Genomic DNA, 16,193 nt, shown 5'->3' with positions numbered 1-16,193 from the left:
TACGTTCGAATTGGCCTGTCTGTGGCATGGACATATATTGTCCAGTCAGAGTAGAGTAGGTATTCCATATTGTACCTAAGTATTCCATTTTCATAAAAGTTAAGTAGGTATATTCCTTGACAACAGGTCGGCACCGGGATTCTCCACGCGATTACGAATGTGTACTCACTTAGTTTAAGTTTAAATTTTTAGTAATTTATCTGAATCAAAAATCATATTTTTTTTTCATTTAGGTACTTATTTTATTTTATTATACATATTACTTTCAGTGGTTCGATGGCGGTCAAAAAAGTTAATACCTACCTACATGTCCTACATGTACCTACGACAACATGATATGGCGCCACTATTTAATCAAGCATGTTTTATTTCTTCCAAGTGGATCTTTGATAAATGTACTATACAAAAAAAAAACATGTGACTCATTGTCAGTCGTTCGTGCCATAATTCCATAGAATCTAGATAAGTATAAAACGTAATCTTTGGCCTCATTGGCTGACAGACAATGTTTTTAGAGGGTAATAATGTTTGTACTTCAGTGTAACTGTTAGATTACATACATAATGCATACATAGGTTAATGTTTTAAAATAAGAAACATAAAACTGAATTTAATATCACATTCAATTTATTTGAGGTCAGCAATTTCAGCATATAATATTTTATTTCGTTTGTCCTAATACAACATGATTTGATTCAAATGATAGATTCCATTAAGTATACAAGATAACTTTGTACATAGACTATTACTGTTTTTATAGTTATACTTTTCTTAAATGGTTGTTTAAAATTTATAATAACATTATTTAATGAATGGTTATCACAATGCAGGATGGTCCTTATTAGCATTTAAATATATCATTGTAATAACAACAATTAAATAATAATATGGTCAATGTGGGGAACAGACCGTCTACATGCTCTTTCGTTTCTAACTCAGTTTTGTACACGCTTATACTACGCTTACAGAAGATCGTTAGAGCAGTAGGAGCAAAGCTCACCCTTTCTGACTGTCTGAGCTGACGTATGTAAGGTATACAAAATTACAAATACGAGAATTCTTGCCTTGTGACGGTGTTTCCAACCGAAAATGTTATATTATGCCGGATTTCTCCACATCGACTGTCGCTATTTTTACGAGTGAGAAGTAGGGCATACATATGTCAGTGATGACAAAAATAAACATTTTACATGTTATTTAGTAGCAATGTTTAAAAAATACAGGTCTGGTATTAAATATAACAAAATAACGTGTAAATGGTTTTTAAATTAAATATAGCTCTGTCAAAAAAAATACAATTATTAGGCCTCCTTTACTTAAACCACTTTAATTACGCAAAACACATAAACACATCAAGAATATGGCGCCCTATTAGTACAGGTTGTATTTTAAATTTAATAGTAAATGTATCTTAAGTTTAAGGAGTTTAATTCACCCACAATTTAAGTGACTCCATTGAGTGACGAAAAATTACCCATATAAAATGAATGAGTCATTTTCATTTCACAAATAAATAAATTACGTTGTAGCTGAATTGACGTTCTATTAAGGCTTATACGATGTAAGTTGCCATCAGATATATCAGAGCTCACAAATACCTAAACATGCCTCTGTTGTTAAGGCGCTAGAGTGCGTGTTCCGATATGTTCGCTGAAGCGCGGGCCGCACCGATATATCTGATTTGGACAACAATTTGTTTTGTAAATTAACCCATAGATATCACACACAAGATACAGTCATCACAAAGTTGTCAGTTGAACAATACATTTATTAATATCCAATATGGCGCATGAGATGAAGGCCCCAATAAACTTTTACTTTCAATAAGCGTGGTGGATTTGGTTAATATGACTACCATTTACTGTACCTAACGACTAGACGATGTCCTTAAAAATAACAAGAGTGCTTATAAACTATCAATATCAATAACAGCTTAATTATAATAAAATATTAAAATCTGTAACGTAAATGTAACGTAAAATGTTGTACATTTAATAAGTACTACTACGCTTGAAGTTTGAGCGGAATTTGTTTATTTTTAAAATGAATCATAATCAGAGAAATAAATTTGGCTATTAGCTCATTTGTTACCAAATAAATACCGGCATCACACATTCTAGGAGGCTAGTTGAACTAGCTATTCAGAAGAGATCACATTGTTATATAATGCAGGATACTCGTATGGATCAAGCTCAGTCATCCTGTCATTCTGACCATATCCACGCCTCTATATAGGGAAATGAAAATTAAATAAAAGAGAGCCATAGGTCAGAGGGCCTACCGCCAACATAGAAAAATCTAAAAACTTTTTCTACCTTTCTATCTATCTTGCATATTGGAGCGATAAAGAAGCAGATATTGAAATATCGAATTTCGTTTATCGCGGTAGAACCTCAGGGTACAAAATGTAATGACAACAGCGAAATTTACGTTTTTATAATCATTATTAAAATTAATAATTCAGTTTCATGCTTAGAAACTTAAGCACCTAAGCATGCCAATTTGTTCCATGCATTTCAAGTCAAACTCTCGTACTAATACATCAAATTATCCTTTTTCTTAAAATATTACAAAAATATGTACTTTATTTTAAGTACCTGGTTTAAGAAATGCAGACTAAGTCATAATTATATACTTTGCAATACAGTTACTCCAAATTTAACTTTGTTTCATAAACAAAAATGATTAGGTAAGTACAATAAGCCCAAAACATACAAATTTAGCATAAGTCGGAAGTAGATGAAACTTAAAAAAAGAATAGGCAGACAAAAAGGTCAAGGCACTGAAAATAAGATTGCAAAACAAGAAAAAATAATTTCAAGAATATATACAACTTTCAAGAAAAAAGAAAAAGAAAGTTGCATGCAATATTACCGATATAACTTGTTAAGGCAGTCATAAACCTTGTGCACATGGTCCTATTTATTTATAAGACAATATTATTATGACAGCGGCCCCTCATGGGCAAAAATACTGCCCACTTATATGTACGAACAGAAAACAGTAAGTTACTCGTAGTATGACGTTTTCATCTACAAGTAGGTAAGTGATAAAATATTTAGTGGTAGATCCGTTTTAGTTTCTATCCTAATCTGTTATTTGATTCATACCATAACTATATGTCGGCTAATATATAGGTACTGAAAGAAATTGCACATGGGTTGTAGCTAAACCAAGTGGGGGAAATGGGGCTGAGAGTGTATACTTACTCGTATTGCAATAAAAAATGCAATGCAATGGTTTGCTTTAAAAGCTTATTTGACATTAAATGCTAGAAAGGCTTATGGCATTAAATTTAATAGAAAGGGGAAATACCTATATGATTTTTTTCCAGTTTTCATTCTGTTGTTTCCAAAATCTTCAATTGACTAAATTTAGAAAAATATTACTTTGTTTTTTTTCTTCTATTCCAAAACGACACAAGAATATATCGATATAAGGTTAAAAGGTCAGTTAATGTCTAAACTTAACCGTGGCAGTGATATTTTTAGAAAACACTTTTATCCCCCTTTTTGGCTACCTACTTGTTAGCTAATTTAGCTAGGCAACCCATTTGCAATATCTAAATCTTTAATTGTTTATAACTAACATAACATAATATTTTTACTTTAAAGCAAATCAAATAACAAATCTACTTTTTATTTGGGCGCTAATAGCAAGTACAGTCAGCATAAAATAAATTGTTACGGTCAGAACGATATTCAATGCTGACTGTACAAGTGGTACAAAGTGTTACTCCTAGCCGGTGGGATTTGGATTATACATTTACACTATTCATCACTTATGGGAATTGCATTAAGAGGAAAGTGGACGACCGAAAAGCGATCCTCCACTATACTCTTTAAGGTTACATCTCAATTGCGACAATATTGTAGCGCAGCTTTACTGGTGACTGCAGGAAATGTCAACATCAGTATCGATGTAGGTACTGGATAATTGAAATTACCTGCAGCAATGCCGTCAGTAGCAATGCTGCACTGGAATGCTGTCGCAACCGGAATGTAATCTTTTAGAAAAAAACTACTGTTTTTATTATAAGTAAATATTATAACCAGTTCCACTTCACTTGACTAGGCCATTTCCATTAACATTGACGTAATTGTTAGATGCTATTGGTTTCTTGTCTAGCGATGGGAAAGTGATGTACGTCGGATTAGTCACAGCGTTGTTCTGTGAGTTTTTGAGATTATTCTTTTTAGTTTCTAATTCAAATACCTCATCGGTTTCCTCCTCGATGCGGGGGATCATATTGAGGTAGGGGGAAGTGGCGCCCTCGTGGTCGGAGTCGGAGCCGCGCGCGCTGAGGTGGTTCAGGGAGAGCATGGGGGTCAGCTCCGAGCCCTGGCTGGCGGCAGAGGAGCGCCCGTTGAGCTTCCGCGGGTCGAAGTCGAACGTCGAGCCGATCCGAGGACTAAATACGTTCTGGTTAGATGCCGGTGTCATCGCTAGGTAGCCCTCGTCATCTGAAATAATTATGTTGGCGATTAAGAATTTCATTGTCTGTCATTGGGAAATAAAACAATGTTATTTAATGCCGACACTAAGAAAATATTAATAGACGTGGGTTTTTTATTTATTGTATTAGGAGTAGGTAACTCATGAAACTCAGTATAACATTTCAGTGTAAATATTAAAACATATGGTTATTAAAACTATCTTGTGTTCCATACTTCAAGACGGAAATCATGTGATCGTACCGTTTAGTAAGGAGCGTTTCGTGCTTAAAGTACCTACCTACGATTGTCATTTCTGACTTTTGCATTGCTGTATTAATGCAATGGGTCCCATATAAAGCAAATATAGACATGACGGTGATCCAAAACCAACCTGACCAACTGACCTAATGACCCATTAATAAAAACGTGTCATCTAGCCTATTCAAATACTATAAACCACAGTACATTATGACGTCATGCAGCGTGGTATATGTACATCAGCGATTAAATTAGAGGACACGATGTTTTCTTATGCATTATATCTCTTCTACTATCAATAAAATATTGCATATGACGAAGCTGCATTACGCTACTCTTGTCTCATAAGACTAATATAATTCTTTAGTAAATAGGTATTATTGTTTTTAAGATAACACTGCTCGTAGTTAAACAAATATGTTTAGTTTAACTTAATTGTTATCATAATTAGTTATTTAATTTGGAAAACCCATCCAGAGGAATTATTTAATCAAATATGTTATTTTGATTTATTTGTTGATAGCTCACTTATTAGAAGGCAATTATTATGATTTCTAAGAATTGCAACGGAAACACCAGTTATTTTTATTACCTACCAATTGTTATTGAGCAATTGTAAGTAAGCTTGATATTTTTTTTAATTTTATTACATTATTAGCTTTAAATAGGAACACAACACAACTCTTGTCTATCAAGTCTAGTTAGCAAAGTCAACAACCATGCGTCACACATCATTTACCCATCCTAATTGGTGCAGCTTATTCAGAACTCGGTATTTTCCGTAATTTCTAAAGAAAAGTAAAAGGAAAATAATAAGTCTAGTTATCACTAGTCATACCTGCCGCTGTAAACACTTAATTATTAGTTACTATAAAAACTCATATTATACAATACGTATAAATTGCAAACGCTACTAAACATGTTGATACCAATTTTAGTTGTTATACTATCCTTGCGCTAATGATTAGCGAAAAATGGAAAAATCACTTTAACAATTTCAGTTGAATTACAAAAATATGATTCAATATTGATTATATAAATTGTACTGACTATCATAAAATTCTACACTGCATCGTATTAAGTTTAAAGCCGATCATTTAAATTTTACTTATATTGTTTCGACAAAGTTTATACCAAACTATGTCGATGTAACCAAATACATACATAGGGATTCCTTTTACTAGCTTGTGCCATGGAAGTTTGACGCGGGTATGACTCTTGTAACCCATTTCTTTATCAAATTGCGGGAAGTAAGCAATAGCAATACAATGTACCCTTGTAAAAGACGGACAGAATTACGTCATAGAATAAAACGCATAAATAAATATAGGAAACCTGGTGTGAGTATGAGTAAAGTGCAATAAAAGTACACTAAATTAAGGTGCCAAAACTCATGTCAATATATTATGTATATGAACAAAGAATGAATTAGTAATGTACTCGTACCTACGTACTTATTCATTAAGGGTGGAACCACATCTATCTATATATCGGGTGGAGTCTGACCTGTAATTTATATTATCAGTACCTAAACTATGAGTATGAGTGAGAGTCAATCGGCATGGAGACATATTTTAGCCACATTCGAGCCGCGGGTCGATGCTGATAGATGTGATTCTACTTAGTTACTTTTTAAAGAGCCATAGGTACGAATGTTTTATGTCACCAACAAACAGTACGTATAGACAGGGCCGGATCTAGGGTAGAATGAGTGGAGCGCCCGCTCTAGGCGCCGAATAGCAAGAGGGGCGCCAAAATGGCAAATGAGAAAAAAAAAAGTTTTAAAAGACGCGAGTGTGGCGGGGGCCCAAAATACGCTTGAAAACTTCAACGAAGGGCGCCAAAACCCGAATTCACTCTACCCTGATCAAGGGCTCGGGCCGGCACTGCACATAGACTCTGTTTAAATATGTAAGTAGATAACGTTATAACGCACCGTATTGCAACTGGACCGGGGTCGGCGACGGCGTGACGCCGAAGAAGAAGCCACTGGCGTCGTTGGCGTAGTGGTGGGGGCTCGGCGTCACCTGGTTGTTGTAGTCGGGCGCGCACACTTGCATCAAGTAGTTCTCCCCGACGCGGTTCTCGTTCGTTTCGGCATACTCCTGGTTTAGCTCTACGTAGTGCTGGAAGAAACAACCCGGAATTAAGCATTGCAGTAACGATGTCTAAAGTATAGTTAGAGACAAATCTTTATCTCGATACAACAAGGTTCAGGAATGATTCAGTTTTTATCAGTGATCTAAAATTCGACTTACACTTAGTGTAAGGCCAGAGTAGACGCTCGAAGCGGAGCGTTCGGCAGGGCGTGAAGCGTGGCGTCGGGCTCACAAGTGATTTGAGCAGCGTACACTAAGGCCGCTCCTATACGCTTGCATTTGTTTAACATGCACGCCACACGCCCCGCCCCGCTGCACGCCCAACTCGAGCGTCCAGTCAGGCCTTACACTTAGTTTGTCCAAATTGGAAGGTAGATTCATCATTATCTCTCCAAACCTACCCCTTGCCTACATTGATGCATGATTTTTACTTTCTGCGTGCGTAATCTACTTAGAGTTCTAGGAATGAAATCAAGTTAATATTATCTATTTATCGTCTTCATAAGCCCATCTATATATATAAAATTGAAAAACCAGAACGGGATAAAAAACGAGGGAAGAAGCGAGATGGCGCCTTACAAATTTCTAAAAAAGTTTTTGACACGTTTCTCGAATACCACGCACGTATGATAAGAAAAAACTGTTTAAATCTATTATCTAAATATGAGAATAGAACTAGAGCATAAAAACTATCGCTTTCGATGCGTATTTAATTTACAATAAGCAAAAGAAATTTTCATAACAATCTTCATTTTACGATGATCGGCCATTTTCGGCAACTCTCGGTTGGTTTCGTTTCGGTGGTGCTACAGACAACATTATTTGATGTGGTGCTACAGACATACCAAATGATTTTGTTTGTCATGTTGGTATACAGTTATTGCGGCGTTTTATTACACGAAGTAAAATAAAAAGTGATGTCAACCTCAACCTTAGTCTGGGCTTACCATACGAGTGACTTATTGCCATATATGACTTATCAATAATATCAATCAAATTAGTATTATCGTATGATTATCGTGTTAATAATTTGTATTTAATTGTTATACATTTCTTTTTGAGTTATATTATTCAGATTGACTTTTCACGGCTTCGGCAAACATTGCCATTCGTCCGGGGAACGGGCTGCGGCTGCCGAGATGGGCCAAAAATACAAAGTTGATAGCAATTAAGTTATTTAATATGAAGCCCATCAGTTTAAGGGATGGTGCCCGTAATAATGTGTGTATGATAATTATACTTTAATGACTTTACAGATATAACCAATTCGGGAACTGTTTTCTCGCGTAATACGATACGACTAGACCAGGTAGGATTTTTTCTTCATGCTGAACAGTCACCATCAGATATATCGGAGCGGCCGAGGTATTCATAAATATCTGAACAATGTAAATTATAATGTAGTTAAAGTGCATGTTCAGATATTTTTGAGCGACCTCGGTGGCTCCGGTATATATCTAATGGAGACTACAAATTCATGAAGCAAATGTACAGTCAGCATCAAATAAATAGTGAAGGCTAAAGTAGCCAAATATATCGTAATATAACTTTGTTGCATAGAAATAAGGATGTGTTCCGTTATAGTGGTGATGTATTTGGGCGTTGGAGAGACCAAAGCGGCTAAGCGCTCAGTGGCTCGGATACGAGAGAATGGGAGAGGATAGTGTCGTGAAGAGAGCGTACCTACTTGGGACAACGAAATGGGAGACGCCCGATTGGACGTCCTACAGGTATCGCTGGAACGACTTAGTTGCTAAAGATCTGCTCAACCTCGGCCATGGCGACTGGCGAGAGCTATCGCAAGACCGGGAAACATGGCGTGATCTGGTGTCGGAGGCCAGGACTCACTTTGGGTCGTTGCGTCACCGTAGCCGTCGTAAGTAATGTCAATATCCAGACAAGGAAATGGGGACTACTTACGTTTGTATGAAAATACGATTTATGGGCGGTGGTTTTTGCAATTGGGCTTATAAAAATAAATAATAATTTTATGTTGAAACAAGTTTTAAATAAATACCTACGTAGATGAAAAAATACAATCTTGCCTTTTATCAAATCACATCATTTTTTGAGAAATTTGCGAATAAAGTTATCCAAATAACGGTTATAAATAAGAAGTCCCTATCACAGTTTTATAACTGTGATAGGGACTTCTTATATAGGGTTTATACCCTGGCAGGGTTCAATACATCATAATATCGGTATCTAACTAAACATAAGACAAACTCTTTACTTCATTTACGCGAGCGGAGCTGCGGGCCCGTCTAGTTTATTGTAAATGTTACCTAAATCTTTAAATCCAGTTCTAATATTGCTTGTTTAATAGTATAGTTACTTTAATCATTTTAATAATAAATATGTTAGGCAGTTGATAAATGATACTTACATTACGCACGTTATCTTCTAAAAATGACCCGATGGTCTCCTGCAGTGCAGTGAAGGTAGGTCTTTTGGTGGGCCTTTGTTCCCAACACGACCTCATCACACGATACAGACGATCATCCGCGTATGGCGGCTTGCTGAGGCGATGGCTGTAAATATAATAATTATAATAAAAGTTACTCTCCTTGGTACTTCTGTATTGTCTCTTAACACTTGTTTAACCTTTAGGGTATGAGGCCTACTTAAAATCCGAGACAAATGATCCTGTCTTATTTACTTTATTTATTACCTATTATTTTTATAGGTCTACCAAATAGTTGTAGGTCATAGGGTAGTTACTTGGATCATGCTTAGTTAGGCAATTGGAAGTATTTTTTTTGGAAAAGAAAACTAGGTACCTACAATGTTAACTACGGAACCGGATTGATTGGTGAGGCGTGTAATTTTCGAATGTCATTTTCCTTGATAAAATGATTGCCGGATTTGAACGTTCTAATCGCGGCAGTGATGCGGCTACGAAAGACTCTCATTATATCAAGGGAATTGACAGTGACAGCGCAGCGCCCTCGTGACGTCCGCAGTAGTAATGCCACAAAAGTTGCAGCTGCAGTCGCTACCCGAATGTTACCTTGATAGTTATGCAAGATGCAAGTAAAGCGGGTGATCGACGTACGAGTTATTATACCGCGGTTTTACAGCGACGGCTTTACTCGTGACTCGTCAGCGCTGAACGACTAGCGAGCAAAACCGTCGTGTGATCGCGGTCGGTTCAATATGTCGTGCTCAAAATATGAAGTTTTGTGTTACCTCGCTATAGCATGCAACGAAATTAGAAAGAATAAGCGTAGACGCCCTAGAGTTTGGGTTAAAAGTTGCATCGAAAATAGGCTGCACTTGTCGCATACCTACCCATTTGATACGTGAATTGTCAGCAGATAATTTATATTATTATTATATTCAATTGACATATATTCTACTGTTTACAAATAAAAATTAATGTACCTATATTCAGCAATTTACTTCGTTTTAATCATGAACTTTCGAGAGACTCAAACATAATTTACCTACCTACTAGTAACGTAATAACAAAACATAAATATTGTACGACAATTTTCACACAGATCGACCTAGTCCTAGACTATCAATGCTTAAACTATGGGTAGGTACTAGGCGACGATAAACATACTTGTATAGATAGATAGGTACATACTTAAATACGTAGAATACCTACGTCCAAAACTCAGAAACAAATATTCGTGCTCTTCACACAAATATTTGCACTTACCGGGACTCGAACCCAGAACCTCGTGCTTCATAGTCAGGGTCACTACCCACTAGGCTACGGAGGCCGTCATAAGTACCTAATGAGATCCCAATGAAAAAAAAAAACGTCCGTTCTCTCCAGCGGTCGCCGAAAACTGCCGGCTCGGCTCGCCGGCCGTGATCGACACGCGGTTTTAGATGGCGAGCCGAGTAAAAAATCAAACATACTTGACGAGCCACGAGCCCAGCTCGTCGGTATATAATACCTCGGTACCGTAAAATGGGGTGAGTAGGGTTCGCGGGGACAGTTGGGTTATGAATGGGGAGAGAAGGTTTGAAAGGGGGGTGAGATGGTTTTTTAAGGCTACTGCCACAAAAACAATGCATTCCAATTTAAATTTGAGCTATAGTAATACTCATAATAAAAAAAAATCGATCCAACAATCTTCCAAAATCACCTTTGTATGAAAACCCAACTCACCCCAAATACGAGGGACTACGGGGTGAGGTGGGTTTTCCTGTTTATCGTCAAAGTTATGAAATGGAACTTCCCAAAATAAAATAAAAACGAAAATACAAACTTCCGGAACACTTATTATATACACCATTCAGTTTGCATATGTAAAAATAAAATGTTATCGAGGTTTGAATGTGAGTTTTGCACCTACTCACCCCATTTTACGGTATTGCAATGATATCGATTGATAATGATTGCCGGCGAGCATTACCGATGAGCCGCAAAACCGCGGTTTTACTCGCCCGTCGATCAGGGCCTTAAGGCAGACAGGTTATGGCGTTAGCCTATTTGAGACATTATTGGTGAAGTTTTCCTGTTTACTGAAATGGGAATCATTTGTGGTTTGGAATTACAAATCGCAATAGAAACCGCAGACCTAAATAATTGTACCCTTTCTACCCAGTGGATTATTGAAAGTACAAATTACAAATTTTCCTCTTACTTCCTCAAGTTTCTTTTGAATGTTTGTTCAGTTAACAATTGTTAAGGATCTACTAATTCACTTTAAGTCAATTCTAATTGTGTTTCGTTAATGAATAAACAGATTCCATTGTGGAACAGGAAGTGTATTGTTCCAACACAGAGTTTATGACAGCATGGTCATAAATCGGAACTTTAAAATTATTCAGAACGCAGTCACGTTTTCTCCAAAAAGTAACGTTCCAATCAACAACTAACGTGCGTGCAAACCACATCTCCCCAAAGTAAAAAAAAGACTGTACTTAGTGTACAAGCCAAAAGCCCTCACCCTTCCTGTAGCCGCTGCAGCAGATCCTGTGGGTTGATCTCAGGGTACGGAGTCTTGGCGAGGGAGAACAGCTCCCACAACACGATGCCGAACGACCACACGTCCGACTGCGTCGAGAATATGCGGTCCGTCATGCACTCTATGGCTAGCCACTTCACTGGCAAGGGGCTCTGAAAAATGTTAATTACAGATTGTATCTTTTACCTTATTTTCCTTTATTACAGACTTATTTCAGCAACACCAGCAGTAAAATCTTGTAACGTTAAGCAAGTCTAAGATCCCGTTAACCAATTTGTAATTGGGCACAGGGGGCACAATCATTACCACTATTGAGCTCCGAGGAGGTTTGAAACTTAAAACTTTCCACGTTTTATGCCAATTTCTAAGGATAAAGGATCGTGAAGTTTGAGTCCCACTCCCATCACAAAAACAAATTAATTTGCGTTGTGCGATATTTAGTGACCTCCACTGAGGAAGAGGTTTGACCGAAGGTTGTCAAATGTCAGCGATTCCATGGTCAACTTTATGACACCGTGGAGCCCGGGGTTGCGTGTTAACCTTAATGCATCGCAGCAACAATGTGTTTCATTGTAATGTGTATAATTCAGCCAATATACTTATAATTATGTCACACTACTGGACACACTTCTCTCTTATAATTATATTACTGTATTTAATGGATTGTGTAATTATATCTGTCTATGAAGTTTTATATAAATAATAATATTACACGATTAAATATCGGCATAGGATTATAAGGGAAATGTTCGAAAAGGCTGATTTTTTCCCAGTGGCGTAGCTAGGCGTGGGCGAAGTGGGCTGTCGCCCACGGCGTCGCGCCCCAAGAGGGGCCTCGCGCGAGGCCCCTTCGGGCACAGTAAAAGAAGAGGGCCTCGCAGATGCGATTTCGCCCACTGATTAGTTCACGCTACGCCACTGTTTTTTCCTAATTATCAAACGCGTTTCCTGTTGACCTCTATCTCGCCTGACAAATAGCGAAATAAGATATGAAGCGATAACATTACAACACAGTTCCTAACGTATTCTATTTTTCATGTAAAATTATTTTCTATTTACATCTCCGTAGTTACACGCTTATCCATTGTCCTGTTCGAAACTTCCCATGTAATAAAGTTACACATACATACATAATTAAAGACAAATTTCGTAAGGAAATATTCCATGGTTGACTGGTAGAGCTTTAAGGCATTAAGTCCGCAGTTTGTACCGTTTTATATACATTTTAAATACCGTATCCGCGCTCATCGGACGTCTGTCAGGCTATCGCGTGCATTATTAGTGTTATTACTGCATAATATATTATTTTATCAATGTTATCATGATCAATTAATTTAAAAGAGGTATGTATTTTATAGATATTACGAGTGCGAGTAAAACTAGGGTTATTATACGACCGTCTAGTGTTATATTATGCGATAATAACTGGATGTATCATTAAATTTTGGGCAGCTAAGTATAAAAACTTTAATATACATATGTATATAAAACTCAAGGATTGATTTGGAGTTTATCACAATCTGCGATACTCATTTTTTTACTATTTTATACGTGGACTATAGTTCGTTTCTTTTAGTATTAGAAAGAAGGTAAGCGATCTTGACATGTCTTTTAATTGAAAACCCCTTTTTAAAAATTAGTAACTATACGAGTAACTTATGAAAGCAGAAGAATATAAATGATCGTATTAGATTCATAATTGTTACATATTTGCCGTGACTTATTTTTAAAACGTGTTTTTCAATAAAAAGACACAATACGATCCCCCGAAATTGTGAAATTCCTTGAATCCAAAGTCCCACCAGATGAAATTTTATTCAATTCTATTAAACAGGGTGATCACTGATCATGAATTTACTCGCGTTATGGCTGCTCGTAACTCCCTTGGTAAACAAGCCGTGCAATAAAATAGAATCACGCTTAGAGCACGGGCACGACAATACCAGCGGTCAAGCAATAAATAACTCTATCGCCTGATGGACACGATTAAATTAACCGATACACAAAGATACTAAAACGTTATGGCTTGTATTTATGAGGAACGCGAAACAAACATCATTTGCTGCCATGACGACAGTGACAAGAGGTCGAATCTGATTTCGCAATTTGTTACGATTTTTATTTTGTTTTGACACGACCTTGACGATAACTCGCGCTGATTGGAGCGAACGAAATACATGACACGAGTTCCAGCTCGTGTCATTAATCATCCCGCTCGCACTCATTGGTGCGCGTGAGATGCACTGTCATGGTCGTATTAATAATAACAATAAATAATTAATAAATAAATATTAATGGACATTTTTACACAAATTGACTAAGCCCCACGGTAAGCTCAAGAAGGCTTGTGTTATGGGTACTCAGACAACGATAGATATAAAATACAAATACTTAAATACATAGAAAACAACCATGACTCAGGTACAAATATCTGTGCTCATCACAAATAAACGTACGTAAATATTTGCCCTTACTGGGATTCGAACCCAGGACCGCGGCTTCACAGGCAGGGTCACTACCCACTAGGCCAGACCGGTCGTCAAAATAATAATATCATAACAAGATCAAAATCATAACAAATCGATAAATCAGAATTTGCCTGAAGATGTGGAGAACGGGAACTACTTACGTTTTCTTTCTTCTGGTATTCGTCGTTCTTGTATATGCTTCTAGCTAATCCGAAATCGCAAATCTTCACGACGTTATCTTCATGTAGTAATATGTTCCTGGCAGCTAAGTCTCCGTGGAGAATCTGTAAACAAGTCGTCTGTAATAGCATCCAATTAAGTACTTCGCGCTATATTATGCCATTTCCACCAAATAAACTGTGATAACATTTGCTACATAAATATTGTACGTAAGTAAACATTCATCCGTGTGAGATACCTATTAGTATGTATGTTACAGTAAACCTCGACTCGCCGGCAATCCTAGATATGACCAATTGACCAGTGGCCAGTGGCCTTAAGACCTTATTCAAAGCCCAAATTAATAACATATATGGGTCTTTGACTAGTAATTTCCAAGACTTCTACTTGGGCAGTCCCTCTCTTTTTAATGTTCATGGCAAATGTCTTGTTATTTCAATATGTCGTTTTAAACTAAGAGAATATCTAACTCGGATTGTAAGGCGCCGGCTATATTCCTGTGACTCTTAAACAAAAGTTCGTTTACCGATTTACGTAAGGTGCTTTTTTTTTCCTAGGTCTGACCGCCCAGGTTAATCACTCTTAAAATGGAGTTGCATTTAGGCTTGGCCTAAGACCACTCATCAAACATGAGTTAAACCTAGCAGAGTCGGAAATTCAGGGTTTGACTACAACACGTATATGTGTATTATAATTTATAATACACACAAATGTCTCAGCCGGATAAACATTTATCCGCCTGAGACATTTGAAAGTGGGCTTTAGAATTGCTAATAAATTCTTAAGAGGTCCTAACAGTATTTCAGTGTTAAATAAAACATTGAAATTGTTCTACGCGTTTTACGAGAAACATTAGTGACTACGGCAGAGGTCGTTACAATAAAACTGTGTTTATTATTCTGAACCCTTGATGGAGACCTTTTTTATGATTGAAAAAGACTAAAATTTAGTAGTAGTAGTTAATATTTAATATCTACAAGAATTAAGTATATACTCATTGCCAAGGTATAGATATGAGTAATATTGCTTATCGTTGAAATAAATTTAACATGTTCATGTTAAATATTGAAATAGGCAGGTAATTACTAACTAAGAAGTGGGTATAACAGTGTAAAGTAAACAATAAACAAGGTTTGACACTTACTTTCATGTTAGCAAGGTACTCCATGCCCCTCGCGATCTGAAAGGCCCAGGCCAGGAGGTCGCGCGACGTAAGCGGCCGCGGCTTGCGCCCCTCGTACACGTAGTCGCTCTCGTAGTTCGAGCGCCACTCTGGCTGCACGTATCCCGACTCCGATACTGAATTCCGGTGATCATCTAATAATTTATATTATTTATAGCTCCTTTTTACAGAAATTGAACAAATCAGAGAAGAAAACAGACATGCGTAGAGCAAATTGTAAAGAATTCGTGTTTATCTTTGTGGCACAAATTCAACACGAATGTTATCCCGAATTATTTTGCTAGTTTGACTACAATATTAACGACAATAACCAATATATTGCTGCTGTTTCACAAATATGTTGTAAAGGTTGAATATTACAGCCTAGGTATAAACTGAATGATGCAAATATATTAAATAATGAAGCAATAAATAAGAAAGATAAGAAATTTGTAGTAACAAAATTGTTAATTTGTGTGCCAATCATATCACAACACATCTTAATCATCGTCACATCATAAAGGAATATAATATGTATAAGGAAAGTTGGTGCTACACCGTACAAACAAGTTCACAATTTACCTTTTTCAAATTCCGACTGCGGTTTAGGCTTGTCTGATAAGAAATAATTATAACAGTTAATATTTGGTAAGTAAATCATA

General features: G+C 36.8%; 1 protein-coding gene across 1 annotated transcript in view; it reads right to left on the bottom strand.

The window, feature by feature from the left end:
• Positions 1 to 4,050: 4,050 nt before the first annotated feature.
• LOC134662598 (vascular endothelial growth factor receptor 1) overlaps positions 4,051 to 16,193 on the bottom strand; it is a 46,790-nt gene continuing 34,647 nt past the window's right edge. Inside the window, exons 20-25 of the mRNA XM_063518870.1 lie at positions 15,514 to 15,668; positions 14,351 to 14,473; positions 11,704 to 11,873; positions 9,180 to 9,324; positions 6,631 to 6,820; positions 4,051 to 4,463 (exon numbers count right to left, since the gene is read on the bottom strand). Coding sequence (XP_063374940.1) covers positions 4,063 to 4,463; positions 6,631 to 6,820; positions 9,180 to 9,324; positions 11,704 to 11,873; positions 14,351 to 14,473; positions 15,514 to 15,668 — 1,184 coding nt within the window. The 3' untranslated portion in view covers positions 4,051 to 4,062. The remainder of the gene's footprint in view (positions 4,464 to 6,630; positions 6,821 to 9,179; positions 9,325 to 11,703; positions 11,874 to 14,350; positions 14,474 to 15,513; positions 15,669 to 16,193) is intronic.

The sequence above is a fragment of the Cydia amplana genome, chromosome 3, assembly GCF_948474715.1.
Source record: "Cydia amplana chromosome 3, ilCydAmpl1.1, whole genome shotgun sequence".
In the NCBI taxonomy this organism is placed as follows: domain Eukaryota; kingdom Metazoa; phylum Arthropoda; class Insecta; order Lepidoptera; family Tortricidae; genus Cydia; species Cydia amplana.
Note: the sequence above shows the minus strand (reverse complement) of the source record. Positions and strands in the feature narration are given on the sequence as shown.